This window comes from Apis cerana, linkage group LG11 (genome assembly GCF_029169275.1).
Source record: "Apis cerana isolate GH-2021 linkage group LG11, AcerK_1.0, whole genome shotgun sequence".
NCBI classification, from domain to species: Eukaryota; Metazoa; Arthropoda; class Insecta; order Hymenoptera; family Apidae; genus Apis; species Apis cerana.
Window position 1 is genome coordinate 10,508,503 of NC_083862.1, and position 24,212 is coordinate 10,532,714.

The 24,212-nt window shown below is 39.1% G+C and overlaps 1 protein-coding gene across 9 annotated transcripts in view; it reads left to right on the forward strand.

Annotated features, from left to right (window-relative positions):
- The window catches only part of LOC107999596 (carbonic anhydrase-related protein 10), a 215,566-nt gene that overhangs the window by 119,875 nt on the left and 71,479 nt on the right, over positions 1 to 24,212 (forward strand). For all 9 annotated transcript variants that reach the window (XM_062081780.1, XM_062081782.1, XM_062081776.1 and 6 more), the window contains one exon: positions 10,260 to 10,307. In XM_062081780.1, the coding sequence (XP_061937764.1) occupies positions 10,260 to 10,307 (48 nt within the window). The remainder of the gene's footprint in view (positions 1 to 10,259; positions 10,308 to 24,212) is intronic.

Genomic DNA, 24,212 nt, shown 5'->3' on the forward strand with positions numbered 1-24,212 from the left:
AATTCTATGTAATAAAATTCGAAGAGATTTATCCTTCGTACGATTCCAATATTCGGATCTTTTAAATAACTCGATTCATCTTTCGTTAATTTTTTTTATTATTAATCATCAACATCGATCGATATTCCGAAAAAGAAGAAGAAGAAGAAGAAGAAAAGGAAAAAGAAAAAAAATTTACAAAATTCCAACTTTTCTTTTAAACTTTTCATTTCTACGAAACACGATAGCGTAATAATTCTAAACTTTTGGTAAACGACTTAAACTTTTACCTTTTCTTACCTTAAACGATTTAACTCGAATTAAAAATAAAAAAGGAGAACTTTTGAAAGAGGAGAGGGGAAAAAAAGTGTTGCGAGAAACAATTGTTCGACTTGTTGTAACGCAAGATTAATAGGGGCATGTTTCGCGGCATAACTCGAACGAGAAACAACGAATGTCCTCCTCGTGGAAGAAAAAGTTTCTCGGCATTTTTCTCAACCTGAACGGAAGGAAAAAGGTGCCCGAAAAAGAGAACGAGAGAGAGAGAGAGGGGGATGTGCAGCTGACCTCGCGCATAATCAAGCGAACGTTTCATCTCGCCGCGTGAAATACAATTTTCCCCGCATAATTCCCGAATTAAACGATATTCATTACGCGGATAATCGTGGTGGCAGCCAACTATTCAAACCTAGCGACGCAGTTCCGCTGTTAAAAGTTAGCCAAATCGCTCGCGGCGCAATGATTCCCGTTATTTCGCGGCCCGGATCATTTTTGAACAAGGTTTTTCGAAATTTTCCAAGGCATTCTCGAGCAAATAATCGTCAACGGGAGAAACGAAAAATCGAAGTGAGGATAAACGGAACATAATCGATCCTCGCAATTGAAACAAGGATAAAAAATTCTAAGGGAACGACCTTACTACCGATAAACTCTAAGAAACTCTAACATTAAGAAATAAAGAATCGGCAAGAATGGAAAAAGAGAAAGTTCTCGAAAACCGAATCGACTGTTAAAAAATGTAATGTAATGTAATATAAAAGGAATTGCGAGATATATAATCGGAATTATCGAAACCGATAACCGAAATCGTCGGTGGAAAGGAAAGGAGACCTCCTCCTCCTCCTCTTCCATTCGTTCTAAAAGATATCGCGGGGGAAGGAGATAGGAGGGGTGCAATATTCGCGGATCGATGCATCGTTATGAAGGTTGTAAAGCTCGCCATCGGTGTGTGCGCGGTCGTTTGCGAGGAACTTGTACCACGCCTAAGTTCACGAAACCAAACAGGAGGGGTTGCGACCGTTACAAGGTGATAGAGGGGTTTAGTCGGAAGGGTGCGGAAGAGTTGCCTTATGCGGGCTGAATTATAAACCAGCCTCGACTTTCTGCCTTCTTTTTCTCCCTCCTCTCAAGGATGGAATGGAAGGCGAGAAGAGGTTTCTCCCTTCTTTAAATTACATTTGACCACTCGTTTGCCCACCCTCTTTGTCCGCTTTATCCTTTCTCGTACAACTTTCTTCCCCTCTCCTATGCACACCTCTTTTATTTCATTGCGATTTTTTCGAAATCGTCAATATTTAAATTCTAGATATTCGCGACAAATATTATTTCACACCTTTTATCGATTATCCAATTACCAGCATAAAACAACGCTCAAAAGAGATTTCTCCAACAATAGACAATCGCTCCTCGCTCACAATTACCGAGAGGAAAAAAGGAAAATCATATCGAAACACGATCGCTTCGAACTTTCTTCCCGAAAAAACTCCACATGGAATCCCGCCTCTTTTTCAAACCCAACTTCTCCTCCACCGTTCACGTAAACGATTAACCAAATTATCGAAATGCACACGACGGGCGTAATTTTCTTGGCCAGAGATCGGTCGTGCATCAAGCTCCAATTAATATCACGTGAAATGTTTCGTGCGCCGTCAGAGTCGAAGCGTGGTTACACCATCCCCCCTCCCCGCGCGGAGATACGGTCTGCACGGTTAGTTATAGACTTATTTGATATGCCCGTTGATAAAAGAAAGGCAGAACCGATAGTATCTACACCGTTATTTGCCCAGTCTTATCTGGTCGAAACAGAGGGGGAGGGGGAGAGGTCCGGCGGACTGTAATTTCGGTACGGCTGTTGCCTCGATCGATATCGCGTTTAATCGGTATCAGGCTCACGTGCCTTTCATTTGTATCCACGGATATTTACTTAAATTATCGAGGAGAACCCTTTTAATTCGTGCTTCGATGGACAGTTGCTCTGGACGTTTTTCCTTAACCCTCGACTTTCCATTCCATTCCGTTCCATTCCATTCCATTCCATTCCATTCCATTCCATTCGATACGATTCGATACGATTCGACATGGGTTAGAGCTCCGCGTGTCCACTTTCCCTCGCGTCGAATTAATCCTCGTGGCGGAACGTTGTCACGACTCGATCTCTTCGTCGAGTTCTTCTCTTCCCACTTTTTTTCGCTCGGAATTTTGATTCGGAGGTGTTTTCCGCTGTTTACGGTCGTGGATCATGGGAGGAAGTGTTTGGAGAAGTTGTTCTCGGAACTACAAAGTGGGTACAAAGTGGCGAGTGATAAAATGATACTATATAATTACATTCGATGATTTTACGGTTGATTCTTAGAGAGAGGAATTTTTAGAGGGGAAATATTTCGATAGAATGCATGAAGATTATACAATTCGTATATTCTTCGATTTTTAATTTCGATTTTCCTGTACACAGCGTATATTAAAATTAATCCACTCCGTATAAAAATAAGCGGTGAACAATGAAATATACAGCTGCGTTAAAAAGCAAACGATAAAAATAACATCGGTCTCAAAAATAATTTTACATTATCCGAATTCCGAAATTCCGCCAAATCTGAATACGTACACGTGTTTTATTAAATTTTCCCAAAGCAACCTCGCCGTCGTGCTCCTCCAATCCATAATCCCTTAATTCTTTTTAACCACGGATCGTTAAGCGACCCTTCGATCCACCCGTCGCCATGCGGCGAATTATTAAACGGCGAGCCATCGTTCCCTCGTATCCTGTCCGATTCCCTTCTGCCCCAATAATCCAACACCTCGGGTACCATGAATTATTGAAAACTCGGTAGAAAATTATTCCCCCCCCTCTCTTCGATCTAAAGGCGGGTTTACATGTGCCGAGTACGTGCGTATCGCCGATAAGGATTTCGATCGGGGGGGAGCGTCGTCCTGTGGGGATAACGGCGACGAACGACGCGAGAAACGGTTTCCACCGATTGCTCACGTAACAAGCATGACAATTTACCGATTGGGGGAAAAAGTGTAAACGATCGCGTGAGCGCACTTTCGATTTCTCGAGCGGCGAGAAAAGTGCGGTGGATCCGAGCTTTCGAATAATAATTTTGGAAAATTTGTTTCTCGATAGAGTGAAATTTATAGGATTATTTATAAGAGCGACTGATCGTGTTAATTTTGAAAGAGTGGAAATCGGGTGGATCGAGATTGGGGTTTTATGTAGGAGTGCGAGGTAATCTTGGTCCAAACGAAGATATTCTTATCTAGTCGTGGAATGGAAAGGTATTAATAATTTAGACCGATTTTTGTTTGAATCGAATCTGCACGCATTTTGATCTCTGGTAAGTTGGAAGGAGATCCCAAGTCGAGGCTGTTTCGTCATTTTAATCCAAGATGGATTAAAGGAATTTTCGTGTCGTGGAAATGGAATTTAGTAGTAAATTCTAATCTAACGAGAAACGATGCTATTTCCTTCAAACTTTTTTTTTTCTGTCCAGAGATTCGAAACTTTTCCGACTCTTCCGAAGAAATAATTACAATTCCCCTTTTAAAAGCTCGAGATAAATTTGCCCGAGAAAATTCGTCCGTATATATTCTTAAGAAACAAAGAAAAAATAGGAATAATAAAAATGCAAAATACCAGAAAGCTGTGATAAACAGCTCTGAAAGAGTGTTGCAACGAGAGCGAGGAAAATGGAAAATATTAAAACGTACAAAGGCCGGGGTATAAGTTGGCGCGCTAAGACGGCAATTAAAAGGATAATGCATTACACAATGCTCGCGCTTCTCGGATTAATTCTGTTTCGGATAGCGCGAAGGAAGCGAAGGAAAGAAGCAGTTTAATTCAGTGTTGGCCTGCCCCCCTTTTTTCGCGTGTTAACCGCGTGGACGTTATCCTCCAAGTATCCCGCGGTATCGTCTTTTGTTGAAGGAGGAGGAGGAGCAGGAGATGGAGAAAAAAAGAGGGGGAAATTATATTACATCCCCGTGATCTTTCTCTAAACCCTCTTTCCTCTTGTAACGACGAGCGTATAAAAAGGGCTCAACCGTTGTGGACACTGGCGGACATTTTAATTCATATTCGCTACACGGGTAAAGGTAAAGTCCAGATTAAGAAAACTCTTTCTCTCTCTCGTTCTCTCTCTTTCAGGATATTGCTGGGGATAATATACGAGTAGCTTGTCCCGAAATTATATTCATTTTTTTTCGCTGTGACTTTGTGCGTTTCTCCTTCTGTAACTCGATCTACTTCTATATTAATGTTGTTCCTGGATAAGAATTTTTATTTTTTTGTTTTGTTTAGTCTTGCTCGATCTGTGTCGAAGGAGGAAAGGAGAAGGATTTTATCCGTATTGGAAACGGAGTAATCTTTCGATTTTTGTCTATGGTTTTGAAACGAGTAATGGAAATTTTGATTTCATGTGTCTATCTAATTTTTTTCTTTAAATATTTTTTAGGGGATCGAAAAATAAGTTAAATGAAGAAACGGAGGGGAATTCGATAACTCCTTGGACAAGTCTAACTTCGAAATTTTAAAATATAAAATATCTATCGTTTCTCTCCTATTCTTTACCAAAAGGAATCAGGAAAAATCTTCTTAACTCTTCTTAACTCATTAAGCAGATATCCTGTGCAAAATTACGAGTCAAATTATCCAATTATTCACATTTTAAAATTATCGAAAATTATCGAGGCTCCAGATCCCCGACGATCAGCGAAACAAAACAAAACAAAACAAACGGAAAAAGAAAAACAAAGAGACCAAACTTTCTAGCCAGGAAATAAAAAATAAAAAAAAATCTTCCAACCGGCTCTGCGCTCGTTGTCGACGAATTTTGCACGAGATATCCGCGCGAGGCAACGTGTGCGAGCTTCCCGTTGATTACGTTTCCGCTTTGGCCGCCCAAAGAGCGCGTCAAGTGGCGGTGTCGGGTCAGCTTGGTCCATTCAGAGGCGTTCGTTTAAGCGAAAAACGTGAAAAAAGAGAAAGCTCTCGAGAGAGGGAAATCATATTACACCGGAAGACGAGACTTGCAGCCGCGCATCTCCCTCATTTTTCCCCTTCATTTTTCGACCTTCCTTTCGACTCGCGTCCAGCTATCATAATTAAACAACCAAAGTTCAAGTTGATCCAAGCCGCGAGGGAAATGAATAACCCCGGGACAAGCCGAGAAAGAAATATTTAAATGCGTCAACAGGGGCGTGTTTATGAAGGTGAGCGTGGATGCAGGCCGAGTTAACGAGGATGGTTTCGAGGGGAACTTGCAATTAGATTCTGCAAAGAAATTCTCTTTCGATTTTTCTTTCTTTTTTTTCCCTTTTCTTTTTCTTTTCTCTTTTTCTTTTTTTTTTTTTTTTTTTCTATGAAGGAATATTTGAATAGCGATGAATTTAAATTGGGGTTTCGGAAATTTTGGGGAAAATTCTGAGCTCGTGATATTTTCTTTAATGTAGTAATGTAAGTGGAATGTAGATTGAATTTTTTCCCAAATTAATTGGATATTTGTTTATAACAGCCTTGGAAATTTTCGTTTAATAATTATCTGGAAGAACATTGCGCGCGATTCGAAGTGAAATCCGGGAAGAGAGCTCCTATTATTCCTCTTTTCCCTTAATTCTCATCTTCTTCGTTTTTATTCTGAAAATTTTTGGAGCAAACTCCCTCCAAAAAATATTTGAAATCTTTTCAATTTTATTCGCCAATCACAATTCTCTCTCTTTCTCTCTGTCGTGGCATTGACCCACGCATTCTCTCGAGGAAGGCGCGATAACAAGTTTCGTTGCGCAAGGAAATCCTCGTGTTTCGCCATGCAAGCCCGTCAGAGGGAAGATATTTCCAAGCACAGGTTTCGTTCTCTCGAATCGTTCCATAATTATCCCAGATACCTTATTATCATTAACGGTATTGATGAAACGCAAGCTGGAGCTGCTTCGACGAATCCGCGGTTAAAACGTGGAAAAGTCACGCGATGGAACGCACGGTTTCGAAACGAAACCTCTAGTCAAGAGGTTTCCATGCGTTAGTTTGCTCGATTGCGTGTTTCCGCCTCTCCAACTTCCTCCTCCAATTTCGACCGGGTGAAATAATTAGTAGACATTGCGGCTGGGTTTCCATATTTTCAGGAGGAAGGAAGGGGATTTTTTCAATGAATAAATTTGGAAGCGTTCGATCCAGTTTTTATTAGTAACTGGAATTGATGGGTTAAATGGAATGTATTTTTTTTTCTTCAATTTTTATTCTTATGGTTCTTGCGGATCTTGACAATCTTTTAATTATACGATACTTTTAAAAAAGATGTACTCCTGTACGCGAATTGAACGAAAGTATTGCTTAAAGATCGATTCCGATTAAAAGAATCGAGAGGGTTATTGATTTTAATTCTCTCAAATATTTATATTTTTTTTTTGTTGAATCAACAATAATCTTCCATGAGTATAATTTAGATAGATTGTTACTTATTTGTAATCGATAATCGAAAGAAATCGGCACGTGAATCGGATGCAAGTAAAAATGCAGGAATAGAAATCTCGTTCGGCCTTAGGGCACGCGATTAACCCGCTTTGCAGACTGGAGACGAGATCGTTCGAGTAGCTTTTAAGCGTATTTACGTTTCCTTTCGATGGAGTCGATGCAGTCGTGGATTTTCAGTTGCTGAAAATTGGAGGATGATGGCTGTTGAAGGAACTAGGAAACGAATGATGGAAATACAGGGGTTGCTGTTTGTCGAGTTGTCTGCAATTCAGTATTTTGCAATTTATCGATAAAGATTTTTGTTTGAAAACATATAAGGACAAACGATGAATTTGTTTTTTTGTTCGTACAAAGCATTCGTTTTTTATTCGCGAACAGGTATCGTTTTTTTTTTTTTTTTTGAAAATATTGAATTTACTTTCAACTATTATATCGAATTACTAGTATTATTCTAGTTTTTTTCAAAATATCGCGAGATTATTTCTCTTTATTCGATAAAACTATTATGTCGAAGTGGATTCTATAAAAATGGATATTTCGAATTTTTATTTAATTTGTAATCATAAAATTGTAGTTAAAAATAGGTGGCTCCATTTTTAGAATTTGATAATCGATAATAATCGATCTTAGATGTTGAAATTCATATACATATATATATTTCGAATTGTTCAAAGCATTGTTCCACATTGCATGGTAATATCGCATGGATTAAGCTTTTTTGCAATACTTACACACATTAGTGGAGAAGAAATTAATTCCACGTGAAATTAAACTTGTTTTTCCGGTGAGAATAAAATCACGAAAAAATTGAACGTCCAAGAATTCACTTTAACAATGCGATAAAAAACAATAACAAAAATAAAGGTAGATGAAAACATTCTTCGTGCGCGCGTGTAAAAAAAGGAAAAAAAGAAGAAATACTTTCGAGACTTGGACTAGGAAACGAGAAAATGGGTTTCGTAAAAATACAAGTAAAAAAGGTGAAATTAAAGAGAAACAGAAAATCACTGTTCCCTCGTTTGACTTCTTCCCTTCATTTTATTCTTCTTCTTTCTTTATATCTCGTTCCTTTCGCTCGCGTGCTCGACGTGCACGCGTCAACCATCCGCGCGTTGGCCGGAAATGTTCATCGACGAGCCCTTCCTCTTCTTCCATCGCGAAACGATTCGTTTAACGCGGCTCCACGCAATTAATAATAACTTAATAACTTTTCTCGCCGTTCTTATTTTCGATCGCTGGAGAACACTTTTCCTTCGTCCAAAAGCAAAAGCCTCTTGGAAAAATAAAAATGCAAATTCCTCCCTCCGAAAATGTTTTCGTTTTCGGAATTCGCTTCGCGTGGAAAATTTTTCACTTTTTGGAATATCGATGAAGCAAAGAGAGAGAGAGAGAGGGAAGTATTGAGTATTTGCATCATCTGTCTCTATTCAAACCCGATAATTTACAATATTGCTTTCTCGATCCATCGTTGGAAATTCCTCCTCCGTAACAAGGTAAACATTAATCGGAAAACAATTTAATATCTCTGGACGGAGAAACAAAGAAAGGAGGAGAATGGCGAATTCTGAACGATGATCGTGGCGAGCGCAGGACATGGGACAGATAAGCGTTTGAGATTGACAATGGAGGGGGAGGGTGAGAGGAGAAGAGCGTGGGGATCAGGGGAGGCCGAGAAAGTTTTCCAATTTGAGGCAATTAGTTTGCACAACGCGGGGGTTTGGATGGCATGCATCCAGATAATCGAATATGGGTCACCTGAAGTGGAATGGGCCGCGCTTTGGTCAGACCCTCGGCCCGGACTACCTATCGTGGTAAACCTAGAGAGAAAGAGTGTGCATGTGTGTGTATATATATATGTATATGTGTTCGAAATAAGTGGAAAAGGCTGGTTTTGGTAGTAATTTCATTTTTCGCTGGACGAATCGTCTCGTGCTATCCTCCTTCCTTCTTTAATTCCATCAATAATTATTTCAATTTCGAGTTGTAAACTCGAAAAATATATCTACAAATTTTGTTTGTCTCCATCTTTAAAAATTTCACTTCTTCGTTCCACGTCTTCGGATCTGTTGAGATCTTGATTGGCTCAAGAGCGAATCATTGTCAACGCATTTTTTCAAGGAAATATAATTAACGAAGAGACACTGAAGAAACGAATAGTACGTCATTTCGATTAGAAGAAAGAATTTGTAAATAATTGTATACTCGTTGTATTTTCTGTGGATGAGTTAAACAGACGGAGATAGATGTAGAAAAAGATTTGCCGTATTTCACACGTGGACGAGGGTCGACCACAGAAAGCTAGGTTCGAAGCAATAATTGTTGGAGCTGGAATCTCTGGAACTGTTCGATACGCTCAGGGCATTAAAACGTTCGCCACGGATGGAACGCGGGATGATTTGCATATAGGGAAAAAAAGGGAGGGGGGAGGTGGAAAAAAATAAAAAGGACGAGTGGTCTCTCGGTGCCGGCCGGCTGTTTCGAGGCGGAAAAAGTAATGAATATGGAAAGGGACGCGGTAATGCGGAAGATAAAGTGTTCCTCGTGGAATGAGAATTCAATTATGAGGACGTTGAGTGCTCCGAGACGAGACACTCTCGCTCGCTGAATTTTAAGCGATTTAACGATTACCGTTTCCGATCCGATATCTCATCGCGTTTCCAGATTTCCCTGGAATTTTTATCCCTTCCTTTTTCTCCTCTTTTTCCTTTTTTTTTTTTTTAGAAGAGGAATGTGCTAGGCTCTACTTTTTATCTTTTTTTTCGAAATCGGTGTTTAAGAAAGGCGATGATGATTTCAATGAGTTATCAGTGAGTTCGAGTAAAAGTAAAAATGAGAATACCGAAATATTTTTGAAAGAATTCCGTTTATTTTATTTTGTAAAAAATAATAATATTGAGAGAGATTGTATAATGCAAAATATCGATCCATCTTTTTTTTTTATTTGAATTAAACGTACTTGTTTCGCGAATCATCGAATTTTTCGAAAGAAACATTTCCTCGCTCCTTTCGCGTTTCGAAAGTTACAATTACTCCATTGAACGCGCTCAATTTCGATTCCGGGCCTGAATCGATTGATCGATCATTTCTCGATGCCGAGAAGTTCGATTGATCGATGCTCCTCGCTACTTCCTCGTAGCGCTTTAAACTTTCCATCGGAACTTTCTAAAGATATGCGGCCTCTAAGAAACTGGCAAATTCCACCACGCGTTAATTCACTTTTGCGGCGCAAGAAAGATATTTCGCTTTTTACACCTCGGTTAAACCCATTTACACGTATCTTTACTTTCCAATTAGTTTCGATATGGAGAAAGAAAAAAAAAAAGGACAATTTTTACAATCAAATTTCTTAAGAAGAGAGAATAATTTTAATGGAAAAAATATAAAGATGTATATAATTGTATTTGCAATTGTTATTTTCTCGTGATATTTTTTATTTAAACATTTATCGTTTATAAACGGATCATTAAGCGTTAATGAAACGCGTAATCGAGTTCGAAACACTTCGATAACAGTTTGTTTCGTTGCTTTACAGAATCCGAGGCCAGTTGGGACGAATGGTGGACCTACGACGGAATTTCAGGTAAGTCCTTAATCCACGTAAATCCTTCGGTAATTCAACTAACAGGGGAAGATTTTCAGAGCGTGTCAACTCGCGAAATCACGAAGCATTAAGAATCCAGATTCAACGCGATACTTATACACGCGATTCTTATCGAATCTCTCTGTCGAGAAGGAAAAGAAAGGAAGGAAGGAAGGAAGAAAAAAGAGAAGCAAGTTTGAAGATGATTTTTTAACGGGAAAGTTAAATTAAATTAAATTTCCTCCCTGTGAATAATTTTTATTTTCGCTGATTTCTGGGAAGATCTGATCTCGAAAGGAATTCTCCATCAATTTTCCGTGTTGCCGGATAAAGTAATCGGGTGTGTAATTGCGAATCGATACCGATACCAGCCTGCTCAGAAAGAGAAATTAATCGGGACGAATTAATTTCCATTAATATTCGAGGATTTCACAATCGATTGCGTCAAGTTCGTCGTTCGGCAACGTTCCGTTCTTTCGAGAACTCGACGGAATAATGAGATATCGGAAAGATTCCGCGTTAAAAATCACTCTTTCTCCGGTTGTCTACGGTAGGGCTAATATTGAAAAAGTTCCCTGATACGCTCGGACCATATTAAGAAGATTCGATAACGATAAATCGTGGCTGGACACTTTTCTATAATCCTTCTTTTCTCTCTCTCTCTCTCTCTCTGTCTTCATTATCTATTTCTTTCAAAAAAGATATTAACATTGTATCTTATTATTGTATTTTAACTCTGGCAGATTTTTTTCAGATATGTATTAAATCATCCCATAAGTATTTTCCATTCATCAATGCTCGATTGTGAATGATAACTTATAATTATTAATTGATTCTTGATTTCTTTCATCAAGGAAATTTCACTTTTATCGAGGAAGCTCGTTTAACTTCGATTCTCTTTGGCTCGAGATTTAAAAGCGAATTCAAAAGTAAAAATAAGTAAAAAATGATGATAGAATTTTATATCTGTTTTACCTTGTTCAAAATTCTTCAACTTCTTCTCGATAGATCGTTTGATTATTTAGGGAAAAAATAAAATTCGTGAATATTGGAAAAATATCGAGAAGCGCATTGATCCAATTCCCATCATCTTCGAAGCGAGCGAACAAGTTTCGGGATTCAGAAAGGATCGGAAACCGTGATCGCCTTCCGGTTGAGAGGGAGGGTCGCCTAATTTTCTTAATTTTAAGTTACGAGGCCATCGAGTGGCTCGTGGCGCCGGCACGAATTTTTTAATCTCGCCGCACCGTGGAGTTTTTATTAAAAATAAGAACGGCCACCCGATACGATCGCGCGAGGCTCCAGTTTAGTGTTGTTCCTCCGTGCGAGCCAGCTGCCACAAGAGGAACAGTGCCGTATAAAGGGGAGGGGGCTTTAAGGCGCTATCCGTGTGTAGAAGCTTTTCCTCTCGAGAAAATTTTCGTTTCGCTCGAATTCCTTTTTTATCGAGCGAACTTTTTCCACGACAAATCTCGTCCCACGTTGACGTGCACAGCTCGGAGCCTCGAAGCTGAATACTTGGAATCTTTAAGTACAAAATTCCAATTTACATTTCCATATATCCCTTCTCGTGTTGGGATATCGTAGATTTTCTATCTTGATCGTTTTGATTACCATCTTCCAATGGAAATTTGTGCAGCGTATTTAAAATTTATCTTGGAAATCGGAATTTTAGATTAGAATTTATTTTGAGGATTTAACATCGGGAATTTTGCAAAATTTAGAAACTTGTTTTATTCAATATTCCTACGTTGCTCAAATTTCCAAAAAAAAGTTGTGTGCCACGAATGAAAGAGGAAACGAAACTCAACGGAGAGAACGAAAATCCACATCCCTGATCCCTCCATCGGTAGTTGAATTTCGCCCAACAGCCACGGGTTTATAAGATCAGGGAGCCAGTGTGACTTATTACAGTCGTCGATGGGGCTCAGGAGTGGATTTTTAGGGTGCATCGAGGCCTCATATCGCGTACAGATGCCTCGACCCGTTTTTACAACCAATAACGGACTCACCCTTCGTAGATATATATATATATATATACTATCGTATCCTCGTCTATCCATAGTCACGACGACGTATCCTTGATTTCGTCTCGAGGCCGGTATCGGGGAAAAATATCGTCTCCTCCCCTCCACGAGATACAACGTTGGATAGGAAACGCAGTGGATAGATGTAGGAGACGCGGGCGGTGTTGTATAATTTGTTGCAGAGTCAATATTGTGCCGGGCAAATACGACGGGCGAAGAATTGATGGAGAAGTGGCTGAGCTGCGTTGATGGGAATTATTGAATTGAAATTAATAGAGGCATCGTGACGTTTTAATATATTCGTCTAGAATTCTCCTAGAACTCGTTCTCGAGGAAGTTTTGAATAAGATACGATGGATCGATACGAATCGAAATTTTGAATATCCACGAAGGGATTACGAAAAGTGTTGGATGGAATTATTTTCGAAGTAATGAATATTCTGTATATCTGTGAAATATAGAAGAAAAGGAAGTTTCCAAATGTAGTGTATTCACGAATGAATGAAAAATCCGGAATGCTAGGGGATTAAGTCGTCCCCTGTGAAAGTGGTACGCTGGTACGCAACTGGTCGCCTTGCCTCGTACAACACTTGAAGAGCACTTTTCCGCCCCTGTGCAAGTACTATTTCGAAGTGAAAATGAAATTTCTGCCGGCTCTCCCTTTTACACCGTGACGTATCCACCAGAGACTTAATGATACACTCGTTACAACGAGAGGGAGGAGGGTGTATCTTGCTTATCCCACGAGCACAAGGGAGTTAATTAAGAATCTCTCGTTGAACGACACCGATGATTTCGAGAGACGTTTATCTCGGAACGTTCTTGTTTGAGAGCAAATAAGTTGAACGAGTGCTACTTCGAGTAAAAAGTTGTTGTTTGTCGTTTGTCACGAGAGAGAATTTTTAATTTGCCAACTTGTTCAGTCATTTTCTTTTTCTTTTTCTTCGAAAAATAGAAAATGATCGCGCTCTAATAAGCTTAACGATTTAATTTATATTTTCTAACAAATAACCGATATTATTCAATATTAGCGTGTTTTAGATCGTGTCGAAGATATAAAAATACGTTTACACCCCGTTCAATATTTACTAAAATATATTTTAAGCTCCGATAGATACGTACACCCCTTTGAATATATTTCGATGAGATCATTTCTAATTAAAATACGCGTGTACGAAACGAAACAAAATTTCACGATTGCAATTGCGAAAATGCACGAATTATTTCGAGAGATTCGGAATCAGTCACCTCGTTTGCTTCGCACTCGTTCATTCATTCCGACGAGAGAGGTCGAGGGTCGAGGAAGACGCAGCGTTAATAAAATAGAAAACGAATCTACATTTCCCCTCGTTTGTTACACTGGACATCTCCCCGAGAGAAAACAATCTATCCCACCCATTGTGCCCGAATCCGCTGTCGTTTCGAGTCTCCGCTCCCGGCTTCGCCCTGCGAGGGTCGTGCAAGGCCAACAGAGCTGCCCTTTGACCCAGACTCGTGCGTTCGACAATGCACTGGGGAAGGCAATCTGACACAAAGGGGTCGGGATTCCTTTCATTCGATTCTCCCCTGCCCACTTGACGTGGAGTGTACCGTTGACCTTGACGAATCTCGTTGGAACAATCGTACCTACGTGTCGAGTATCGCGGATGAACAAAACATCCCTGCGTAAATTCCTGCTGCTGTTGAACTGGTTTGTTCCCATTTTTTTTTCGTTTTATTCTTCACGTGCGATTAAAATTCCATTTTTTAGAGAAGGGGTAATTTTTAAACTTGGACTTGTATTTTGACAAGTAACGATTCGAATGACAAAGATTAAATGTTTTTTAGGATTGTGTATTATAATTTTTGAAAGAGATGAAAAGAGTAGTTCGCGGTTGAATGGAAATTCCTCGATTCAAGGAAAATATTTGTCTATTTCTCATCATGAATATCACAATCGACGATAAATATCCGGGGGATGGAATAAAAGAGAAAGGGGGAGAGAAAGAAAAATAAAACTCCCTTCATTTAATCAAACGAACAATGGGCGAGTATCGCGGAGTAATTAAAAATAATTGCACATAAATAACATCGTAATGCCTCGTAATTTCACCTTTTCCAATATTGTCGTGTGGTAATTCACCAGGACGCATCATACGTTCGACGATTTCATTTCGTTTTTTACCGGGTGGAAAATGTCGAGATTCAACGCGACGATCGGATCCTTCGATACTTTTTTTCCTTCCTATATGAAAGAAAGAAGGAAAGTAAAAAGAACGCTCTACGTATTTATTGGAAAAATTTTAAAATATGAAACTAAATAATTTTACGAATCGCTACTTTGTGTATCGAAAATACGTGTAAAATATACGATTGACATTTTCTCGGTAATCTTTTCAATCGAATATATACAAGTGATTGATATTTATAAGAAAAAATTTGCAATATCATTCGAATTACTGTCGATAAATTTCTGAATTTGGAAAATAACAATGTTTCGTAAATTCGATTTGAATATCTATCGACAGAATAATAATGGTTATATTTTATTTTAAATAAAAGGGGTGGTATTTCGTATCAATTTATACGAAATGAACAATATTCAATTCTTATCACACGTAATAAGAACAATTTTAAGAAGTTTCTGGAGCAAAAGAATTCTCTCGTCACAATGGGACAATCGTTCGGCTCTCGTGTCACTACCCTTATTCATCGAATATGAATATTTCTTTATTTTTTTTTTTTTTTTTTTTATACATATTTTCGAGATATTCCAAAGCGACGAACAGTGAATATTAAGGCTGTAAAGGGTTCTTTTGAAATTTATTAAGCGGACCTCTTATTCAATGCTGGAACCAGGTTTATTTCATAAAAATTCGAATAAAAGGCAACAATCACGCCACTGTTATTCGACGAAACAAATATAAATGCGCGTTGGCCTGATTTAGGGGTCAAGATTGACCGAGCCGCGACTCCATAGTGCCGCCATCTCGCTGAAGATTAATGGATTTTAATCGTATCTCTTTCCCGTTTCTTCTATTAGAAGAGAGAATACTTGAAATACTTGGCATCGAATCGAAAATCGAATTTTTCTTGCTCGATGAAAGTTCTAATTCGTATTTTTTGGATGAATGAAACGAAATTTTGAGATTTAAAATCGCGTGAATATTTAATGTAATATAGAAACCGAGATGGAAGATATTTCAATTTCAAGAATTTTGTTTATTTTACATTAACTTTTGCCTTGAATTTATTAAAATAGATATATTTTTTATTTAAAATGAAATTATTTTAATACACTATTTCCTGCGCGCAAATAAATACAAATATTCGATATTTATTTCAATTATACGTAAACGCGAGTGTTAATACGAAAGATAACGTGGCTTGAAATTTGTTGGGAATTTTAATAGTGAAAATAATAGGAACCGCGGAATGCCAGGAGTATAAATATACGGCTATAATGCGTATTCCACAGGAGTGGGAAGAGTAAAAATTTTCCTTTCAACGTTAACATTTCTATGACATTTGATAGCGGTTGTGGAACAACGTCTATTCTCTTCACTCTCGTGATCGCGGCGTTATGAATATTTAATGTCGCGGATTCCATCGCGTATGACATTTAGACCTTTCGTCTTGTCACGAGCCAGAAATGGGGGCACAGAATTTCCTGTTTTTAGATCTATCCCTTAATTTCTTTTAAAAACTTTATAATTAAGCACGTTTAAGCATCTTTTTTTCTCCTTCTTCTAAATTACGAAATATTAGGAAAATGTTGAAATTTTGAGAATTTTGATTTCAATAAAATTCAATTCTTTCTTATTGGGCAAGTATGTTATTTTATATTAGAATAAATTATCTTCGTTTCCAATCGTAATTACACGTAATTATTCATTTATATGAATAATAATATAATAATATAAGTACATTTTTAGTTAGAAATATTTTTATTGAAATCAGTCGGAAAGGCACATCTAGATAAAATTTTGTTACGGGAGATACGGGCGCATCCAAACATCGTTTCGGGATAGAATGTCAAGAATGTCTCTAATTTAACAAACGAACCGAGAACTGACCACAATTCCGCCTAGTTTCACCAATGTTCCGTGGATAAATAATTGAATTTATCGCTCTGTCTTTAACGCGGTCTCTGGAACGTAGCCCGATCCAGGGATTATAGTTGCACGTAAAATAAAGTAATTTCGCGACAGGTATTCAGCTATTATTACTACGATTTGATTTATTTCATGACTAAAAGAGAAATTTCTTCACGAAATATGAAAAACCAATTATCACGATATCCATTCGAATCTTTAAAATTATAAGAATTAAAACAGCCACGCAAAATATCTCTTCAATATTTCCCAAAACTGATAACGTCAAAATGATTTTCGAATATTATTAATGTATTTAACAATCAAATCTATCGAATCAATCTTCTTTTTATATTATCTCGCTTTCACAATATCAAATATTTGCGAATTGGATTTTTTTAATCGCTTTCACCGGTTGAAAAATGAAAGAAGAGAGAAGGTCTTGTCTTGGTACCAAGCCCATAGTATTATTTTTCCGGGGGCGAGATGCAACAAGAGTTTCGAAAAAAAAGAGAAAGGAAAAAGAAGGAAAGAAAAAAAGGCGAAAGTAGGACGAGTCCGTGAATAAAATAGAAGGGAATGAATATTCGAACAGCCGGGAATATTATTCGTAGCCGGTACGTATGAAATAAGGCGGCCGCTCCCGAATGATCTCGAGAATCTGAACGGGACGCAATTTCTAATTCGATTCTGTATCCTCGACTCCTCTGCCCAAGAATATTATTTTCGCGGAATATACGGAATGAAATGGAAAACATCCTCATCCCCCGGTGAATAGTAATAGTATCCACGAAAATTCGGGGGATATGAATTTGATCGATGAGCTTTTTCTCCTTTTCATCTTTTCTGGAAGTTGTAAGAAGAGAAGAGTTTTAAAGAATTTCTTTTTTCGCGAAAATTCCAAGTTATCAAAAATACAAAGTAGAAGCGGATATTTTTCAGCACGATTGTTATAAAAATGTTAATGTCGGATAATATTGGATAATATAATAATGGAAGGCGGTAATGTCAAAAATATTTAGAGGTTTATTGCTGAATAAATATATAGATCGAAGATTGTTGGAAGAAGAGGAAAAAAGTAAGGAGACGCGAATATTTATATTCAAAGTTATATTCGAGTATCTCGAAGAAAATAACGAAATTGCTGAATTTCCTTACGATCGCGAGGAACACGCTTTACTCTCGTACCTGTTTGCAGTGCACGCACGTTTCACCCTCGTTCTCCCCTCCATAAAACATTCCTCCAATGCTTGCCGTTCGTTAAATTTTATAATATTTTATCAAACGAAATATAAAACATCCGTAAGGCGAAACATCTAATAAGCCTGAAACGATTCTCTTTACGAGCGAATGAATAATCGTATATCTCGCCGATTTTTTTCTTTTCTCCCTTCATCGATCTGCGATCGAAGAGTAGCGACTTGGTATTGAAATTGAAAGTTTGTACACGTTCCATTCGTCGCGGTGGAAAATATCGGTTTTGAAATGTAAAAAAAATTCTTTCGACACGGTCGGTGCGAATGACGCGAACGTACACGTGTCGCAGGGATTTTCTCTTCCATGGGGGATGACACATACGACCGCGTCATAAATCCTTTTCCAAGAAACAAGGAAAATGGGAAAAAAGAAAACAGATTTTTCGAGTATTTGGTTTATTACGAACGTTTGGTCCTTCGTGTATTTTTCGATTCTCTGCATTTCTCGCGCTATTCTACGAGTATTCGCATAAAAGTCGAGACGCTTTCTTCCTTCAATATCGGTAATTTTTATTAATTCTTCTATTATTAACCTCAATAAATGAAATTCTATTTTATGATTTGTCTTTTTTTTCTACTTCCACGGCAAATTCATTAATTTTCACGAGGAGGAAACGAGAAGGCAGCGATGTGCTTTTTGCAAGAAAAGATGTTGGATGAAGAAAGAAAGAAAAGAACGATTTCTGGATGGAAAGGCTTCTCCTTTCCGAGGAAACCTAGTCGGAATTTAAAAAAAGCGAAATAAACATGTAAATGGCCGGTCCACTTTCCGTCTTTATCTTACGGTTAGCGAACAGGATCAACGTTGACTTAAAACGCGACACAATCCTCGAGGAGGAAGCCTGGAACAAAGGCTGGATGGATTTTTTTTTGAAATGCTCGCGATTTTTTCGAGCTATCGTGAAATGGATGAAAGATTATGGAAAGGGGAGGATTAAAAGATGATCCGCCGGTGTATCGAGAAAATGAAACTTTTGTATAGACGCGGTTGTTGTTTCTCGATCCGTTTGTTGTTGACTTCGAGGAAACGGGTAGTTTGTTTTTGGCCGAGCAAGGAAATTTTAATTAACGTCCCTACTTTCGCAACCTGATCCATGAACATAACAATAATATTGATCGATCGTTTTCTAAGCGGAGAGAATAAAAGTGGATTAATTAAGTTTAATCGACGATTCGTCGAACTAATTTTCTCCGATTATTTCAATTTTATTCACTCGAAGACTTGATATGTAACAAAGATTTAATCATCACCCCCGAATTCTTGAAAATTTTCCAATTCCCAATTCCAAAAGAATAATAACAACCGAAAAATCGTCAAAGTGAGCGGGACAAGATTAATCGATCGATCTTTGGAAATTTCCCCGATAATTAACTCGATCGAGCGCGAAGAAAGAAAAGGGAAACGAGAAGGACGTCCCTCTCGAAATTTCCGGGAAAATCAGGGGGAGAGGAAGACGATGGGCTTGGAAACGGGAGGGTGGCCAACGATCCCTGGTGTTGAAATCGTTTCATCGCTTCATCTCTGATCCCTCGCCACCTCGTGCAACGAAACAGGATGTAACGAGAAGATGTGGAAAAGGCGCTCATCTCGGCGGTCCCCGCGAAATTACACGGGGAAAATATTTCGGGCGTCGAAGCACGAGGAGGGTGAGAATCGCAAGAAGCAAGTGGAGGAGGGACGTGCGCGGGAGCCGGTGCCGCGGCGCAAAGATTAAATGAAATTATTTAAATGCCGTAATTTAACATCCTGGCCGGGCCTGGACCGTGGTTCGCAGGTGTTGAACATGCATGTATGCATAGAGTACGTTTCCGGAAAACCAACTTTCTCTCTCTCTCTCTCTCTCTCTCTCTCTCTGTGTCTTTCTCTCTCCGATCTCCAGTTCATCCAGCAGCCGGTTGGATTGCGCGCATGCATTACCACAGCTCGAGAGGGCAAATATGGCGCGGTACGGATTTCCGAAACCGAAAATCCGTGGACGAGTTTCCTAATTTTCCGTAATTTTTTTTTTTTTTTTTTCTTTCTTTTGAAAACGCGTCAACGAAGGAATTGGAAGGAAGAGTTAACGATGGAGGAGGGTTTGAGAGGAAAGTTTGATGGTTATATGGCTGATAAATTAGGTGAAATTTTGATGATGTTTGAAGAGATAGATCTTTGACAGGTTGTTGAAAGAAGTTTGATATTGTTGTTAGATATGGCGAAGATAATTAGGAAACTTTATTGTTCATTCAAGCATCGATTTCATTGGTGTTTATATTGCATTTCTGTCGGAATACATTTGCATATGCGCGTATTTCGTCTATTTAATTTAAAGTTTTATGTATATATATAGAAAAAGAGAGAGATCGCCAGTATCAACCACGAAGCAACAAAAATCGTTTTTCAACCTCTATTTCCTAAACCGCCCATTAACCCCGATGCAACAATCGCCGGCCCCACTAAACGCTTTCGAACACACACCGTAACGAATCTGAAACGAGACGGCCGATTTTCGTTTCGTTCCGTGATCCACCGCCATTTCGAGGTTTATATAAAAGTTGGGGCCGGAAATTCGAGGCCGAGGAATTCAATATAGGGGCTTGGAAAGGTTGGAAGAGGTAGTAGTTTGGCTCGATCAATCCGAGGATTAATCGCCCCTGCGAGTTTATTTTTCATCGAGAAGTTGGGACGAAAAACCGATTCCCATCCTGTTCTTCCTTCCTCCTCCTCCTCCTCCTCCTCCTCCTTCTGAAACTTCCTCCGCGTTTCTTGGCGTCCCTCTATTAATTAATAATTCACGACCCACCATTTCGGTACCCTCCCCCTCGATCGATATTTCCACCCCTCCTCCAACTTCTAACGCCGCCGTTGTAAATTTTCTTTTATGGCCCACGCGGTTTCCTTCGCCTCCCCTCTTTCGATCGAGAAAATGAGGGCGGAATGGGAAGTGGAGGGGGAGGATCGTGCGAGTTTTCTCCTTTTAAAAGGAAAGAAAAGTGGAATTTAGTTAGAGACATCTGTCTCATCCCTCGCCCAAGTTTTCGCGTTTAATTGGACTCGAAATGGCGGGGAAGAGGGGGAGGAGGGAGGGCAGGTCCCTTGAAGTGGAGTAATTTAATTCGCGTTGGAACGTTGGCCACGTTGATTCGTTCGACAGTTGTGTACCACCTTTTTCTCCACTGTTTTCGTGTTTAGTCGGACGAGAGAGAGTCGGTTGATAAGTGGAAAAGCGCGCGGCACGTTTTGGCCCGTGGGCCAGGCAAGGTGAATTCTATTTAATTCTCCCTTTAACGGGGGGATGGAATTTTCCGTTCTTTTGACGACTAAAGTAGAAGTAATTAGAATCCTCCCTTCATTCTCGAGGAGAACCGCTTTTGCGAAAAAACTTTTTACTTCTGTATAATCTCTGTCTCATCGTTCGTTCGTGTATTTATTTATTTTTTTTTTTTCTTAGGAGGACAGGAATAATTAGATGAATAGTGCCAAAGATTCAAGGCCATTCAAGATTGGAGGGATTATTGACTTTTATAATGTTTCGTTTATTCGTTTATCGGAAAAGTTATTTTGCCGTGACGTATATATAATTATTTGCATTGCAAATGAATCTTCTTTACGATTGTGAAATTGTGAATACAATTGTGAATGTTTGCATCGTTTAACGGTAATCAGAATTTTATTTTGATTGCAAAATAATAATATTTACGGATTTATTTTTCAAGAGAAAAAATTCTATCGATATATCCACCATTATTAAAAGAATAAATTCTTTCAATAATACCTTAAAGTATATATATTTTTTCTCTTTACGATTTCACGATCGATTACTTTCACGTGCATAATTTTTTCGACCGACGAACCGTTGTTAACCATCCTTCTACCCGTCACTGCTCTACTTCCCTCTCGAAAATGGCTCAAAAACGAAACTCGTCACGTGGAAACCTCACGAAGCAGGCTACTTATATTCAAATTGAACTCGCGGCGGCCGTGTTCGAGTCCATTCAGGGCGAATGCATTACCGGGCTACAGGTGCAATTACCTTAGTTAATTAACGAATTTACAACTGCGCGAACGACGATGTGTAAATCGGCGTGTACCGGGCCGATGGTGGTGGCCCACTGTCGCGAATTGGCGAGGCGATATCGTTATCGGGCGCGGCGCGTGTAAGCTTCGAAAAGCTCGTTCCACTCGCTTGTTTGTATACAAGCTTTTCGAATCGTTCGTAATTCCTCCCGTTACTCGTAATTGCCTCTCTCTGCGCCGTTTTATCCCTTTTCGCGCTCCTCTCCCCTCCCTTCTCCATTTTTCTTCCCCTCCTTTCTCTTTTTTTCCCTCTTCTTTTATTTTCCCCTTTTGCTTTCCACGTGTATCTAATTCTAGAAACGAATATATTTCCTTTCCTTTCGTTTTTGCCAGCAGGGGGTCGGTCGATGGCAACTTGTATCCCGGCTTTCGTATGGAAATTTCAATTTAGAAGGGTTGCGCGTGTGCGAGATGCGTGTCTCGTCGATGCTCTTCCTCCTCGAGTGAAAAGATTTCGCGTGTTCGTTCGGATTCTTTTTTTTTTTTCTTTCTCTTTTTGCAGGATTGTTTGTAGCAACGTTTATTGGCGTGATCTGTATCGCACGCACGGGGGTTTTAATCTTCTAATCGACCTAGCTTAACAATGGTTCCAACTTGCTTTTTATTTGATCGTAATATCCTCGTATATTTTATCACCAATGTTATCGAGGAAAGAATGTTATCTCTGATTTTTACCAAATACTCGAATTTGCATCGGAATAATAATTCTCTGTTCATCGAAAGGCAGAAGCAATTCTGAAAAAGAAGAATCCGGAATATTTCTAAAATTCCATCCAGTAGTACGTTATAGTCTTAGGTTCAGCGATATCGTCGAGAATATCGGAGGGCAGGATTCAAACGCACCCGTTGAAGCGACGTTGATTAATCGAACCAGCGGTAATTAATTCGAGCCTCGACATCTCTAAGATGGCATCCCGTAAACCCCGAACACGTTGAATCCACCCGGCTCGCGCTATACCCGAACGCTATAACATTTCATTTCGTTCCTGTTATCTACCCCTGATAATCTCGAATTTAACTATGGGAGGGGAGGGGGGACAGGACTCCATTCGCCGGGTTCGAGCACCCGTGAAAGTTTTATTAGAATCTCCGGAATTTTTCCGTACTCTCGGGCCCGAGACGAATGGGATTTTTCCTTCCTGTTTCCAAACTTTTTCTTTATCTCTTGCTCTACCCTCTTCCCTTCCAACAGAAGAAGAGAGGAGGAGGAAGGGCCGATCGGTTCGAGTTGTCACTCGTTACCCGTTACTTACGAATGTCGGAAGTTTTCCACGGATGCGTCGCTTCCGCTCGACGAGAAATCCGCCGTTCTATCGAGCGGTAAAATCGCTCGTGATCCCACGGAAAATATACGGTATTGTTGGAAATTTATTGGATTGTGGATTTTTTCCTGTTTTTTTTTTTTTTCTAGAAGTGAAGGAGGAATTAATATTTTTAGAAAATTGAAACGAAATGAGAAGAGAGAGGATTGGGAATTAATTTGAAGATATTTTCGAAACGTGAGTGATAGATTGAAAGCTATTTCGATAATGGTTAAATGAATGTATTTGATCGACGAGTGGATTAAAAAAATGGAATTACTTCTTCTCGTGAATTCGCTGTCAAGAGGAGTTGGAAGTGGATTGTAGAAATTCACAGATGAAACACTTATCAGACGGATGTATTATTTAAAAAAATAATCTTATTATTTCTATCTTATACCTTTTAATTCCAAATCTTATTCACCTCGGCCAATAATAAATATAATTCGTAAACGATTGTTTCTAATTTTTTTCCAACTAAGTTGTACGTTTAAAAAATTCACGAACGACATTGTTATTAATTTTTCGAAGAGGAGTTTTAGAGTAGAGTGACGTTCAGCCAGAATCGAAGCGTAAACGCGGGATGCAGATTTCTCACAGTCGAAAACATTTTCCTCCCCTCTCCTCCTCCTTTGGAATGGAGTTTTGTCCCGTGGACGCGTTTCTAAGAGGGGCGTGACAAGTTTGGCGGAAACTTTGGTCCAGATCGGGGCAGACGTGAAGTTTAAAATTATTTCGAATGTTATCCGAATCGTGATGGGCACGGAAAGCTGGAAAGTCTCGGGAGTGCTGCAAATCTTGAAAGCTTTGAATGTGTTAGCCCCAACTTTCGCGGCTTTTGACCGTCTCGAAAATTTTCGCGGAATCCGAATGATTTCAAAACTTTCGGCCCGTCCTCGAATCCCGTGTAATCGTTTCCATCTCGATTTTTTCTAACCATTTCTTCTAACTTTACATTCCTTTTCCAAAAAGAAGATCGCTCATCTCCATCGAGGAGGACCCAATCGGATCGTTCTTTCCTTTCCTTTCTCTTTCAATAGATGAAAAGAAAGATAATTCAATTAAAGCATACCAAATATATGAACGAAAATTATCAAACTCCCCTTTTTCGAATCGCTCTTCGACGATCCATCCCTGTTCTAAACCGTCCCTGAAACCATCCCTTCGAGTATACACGAGCGGAACAGAAAC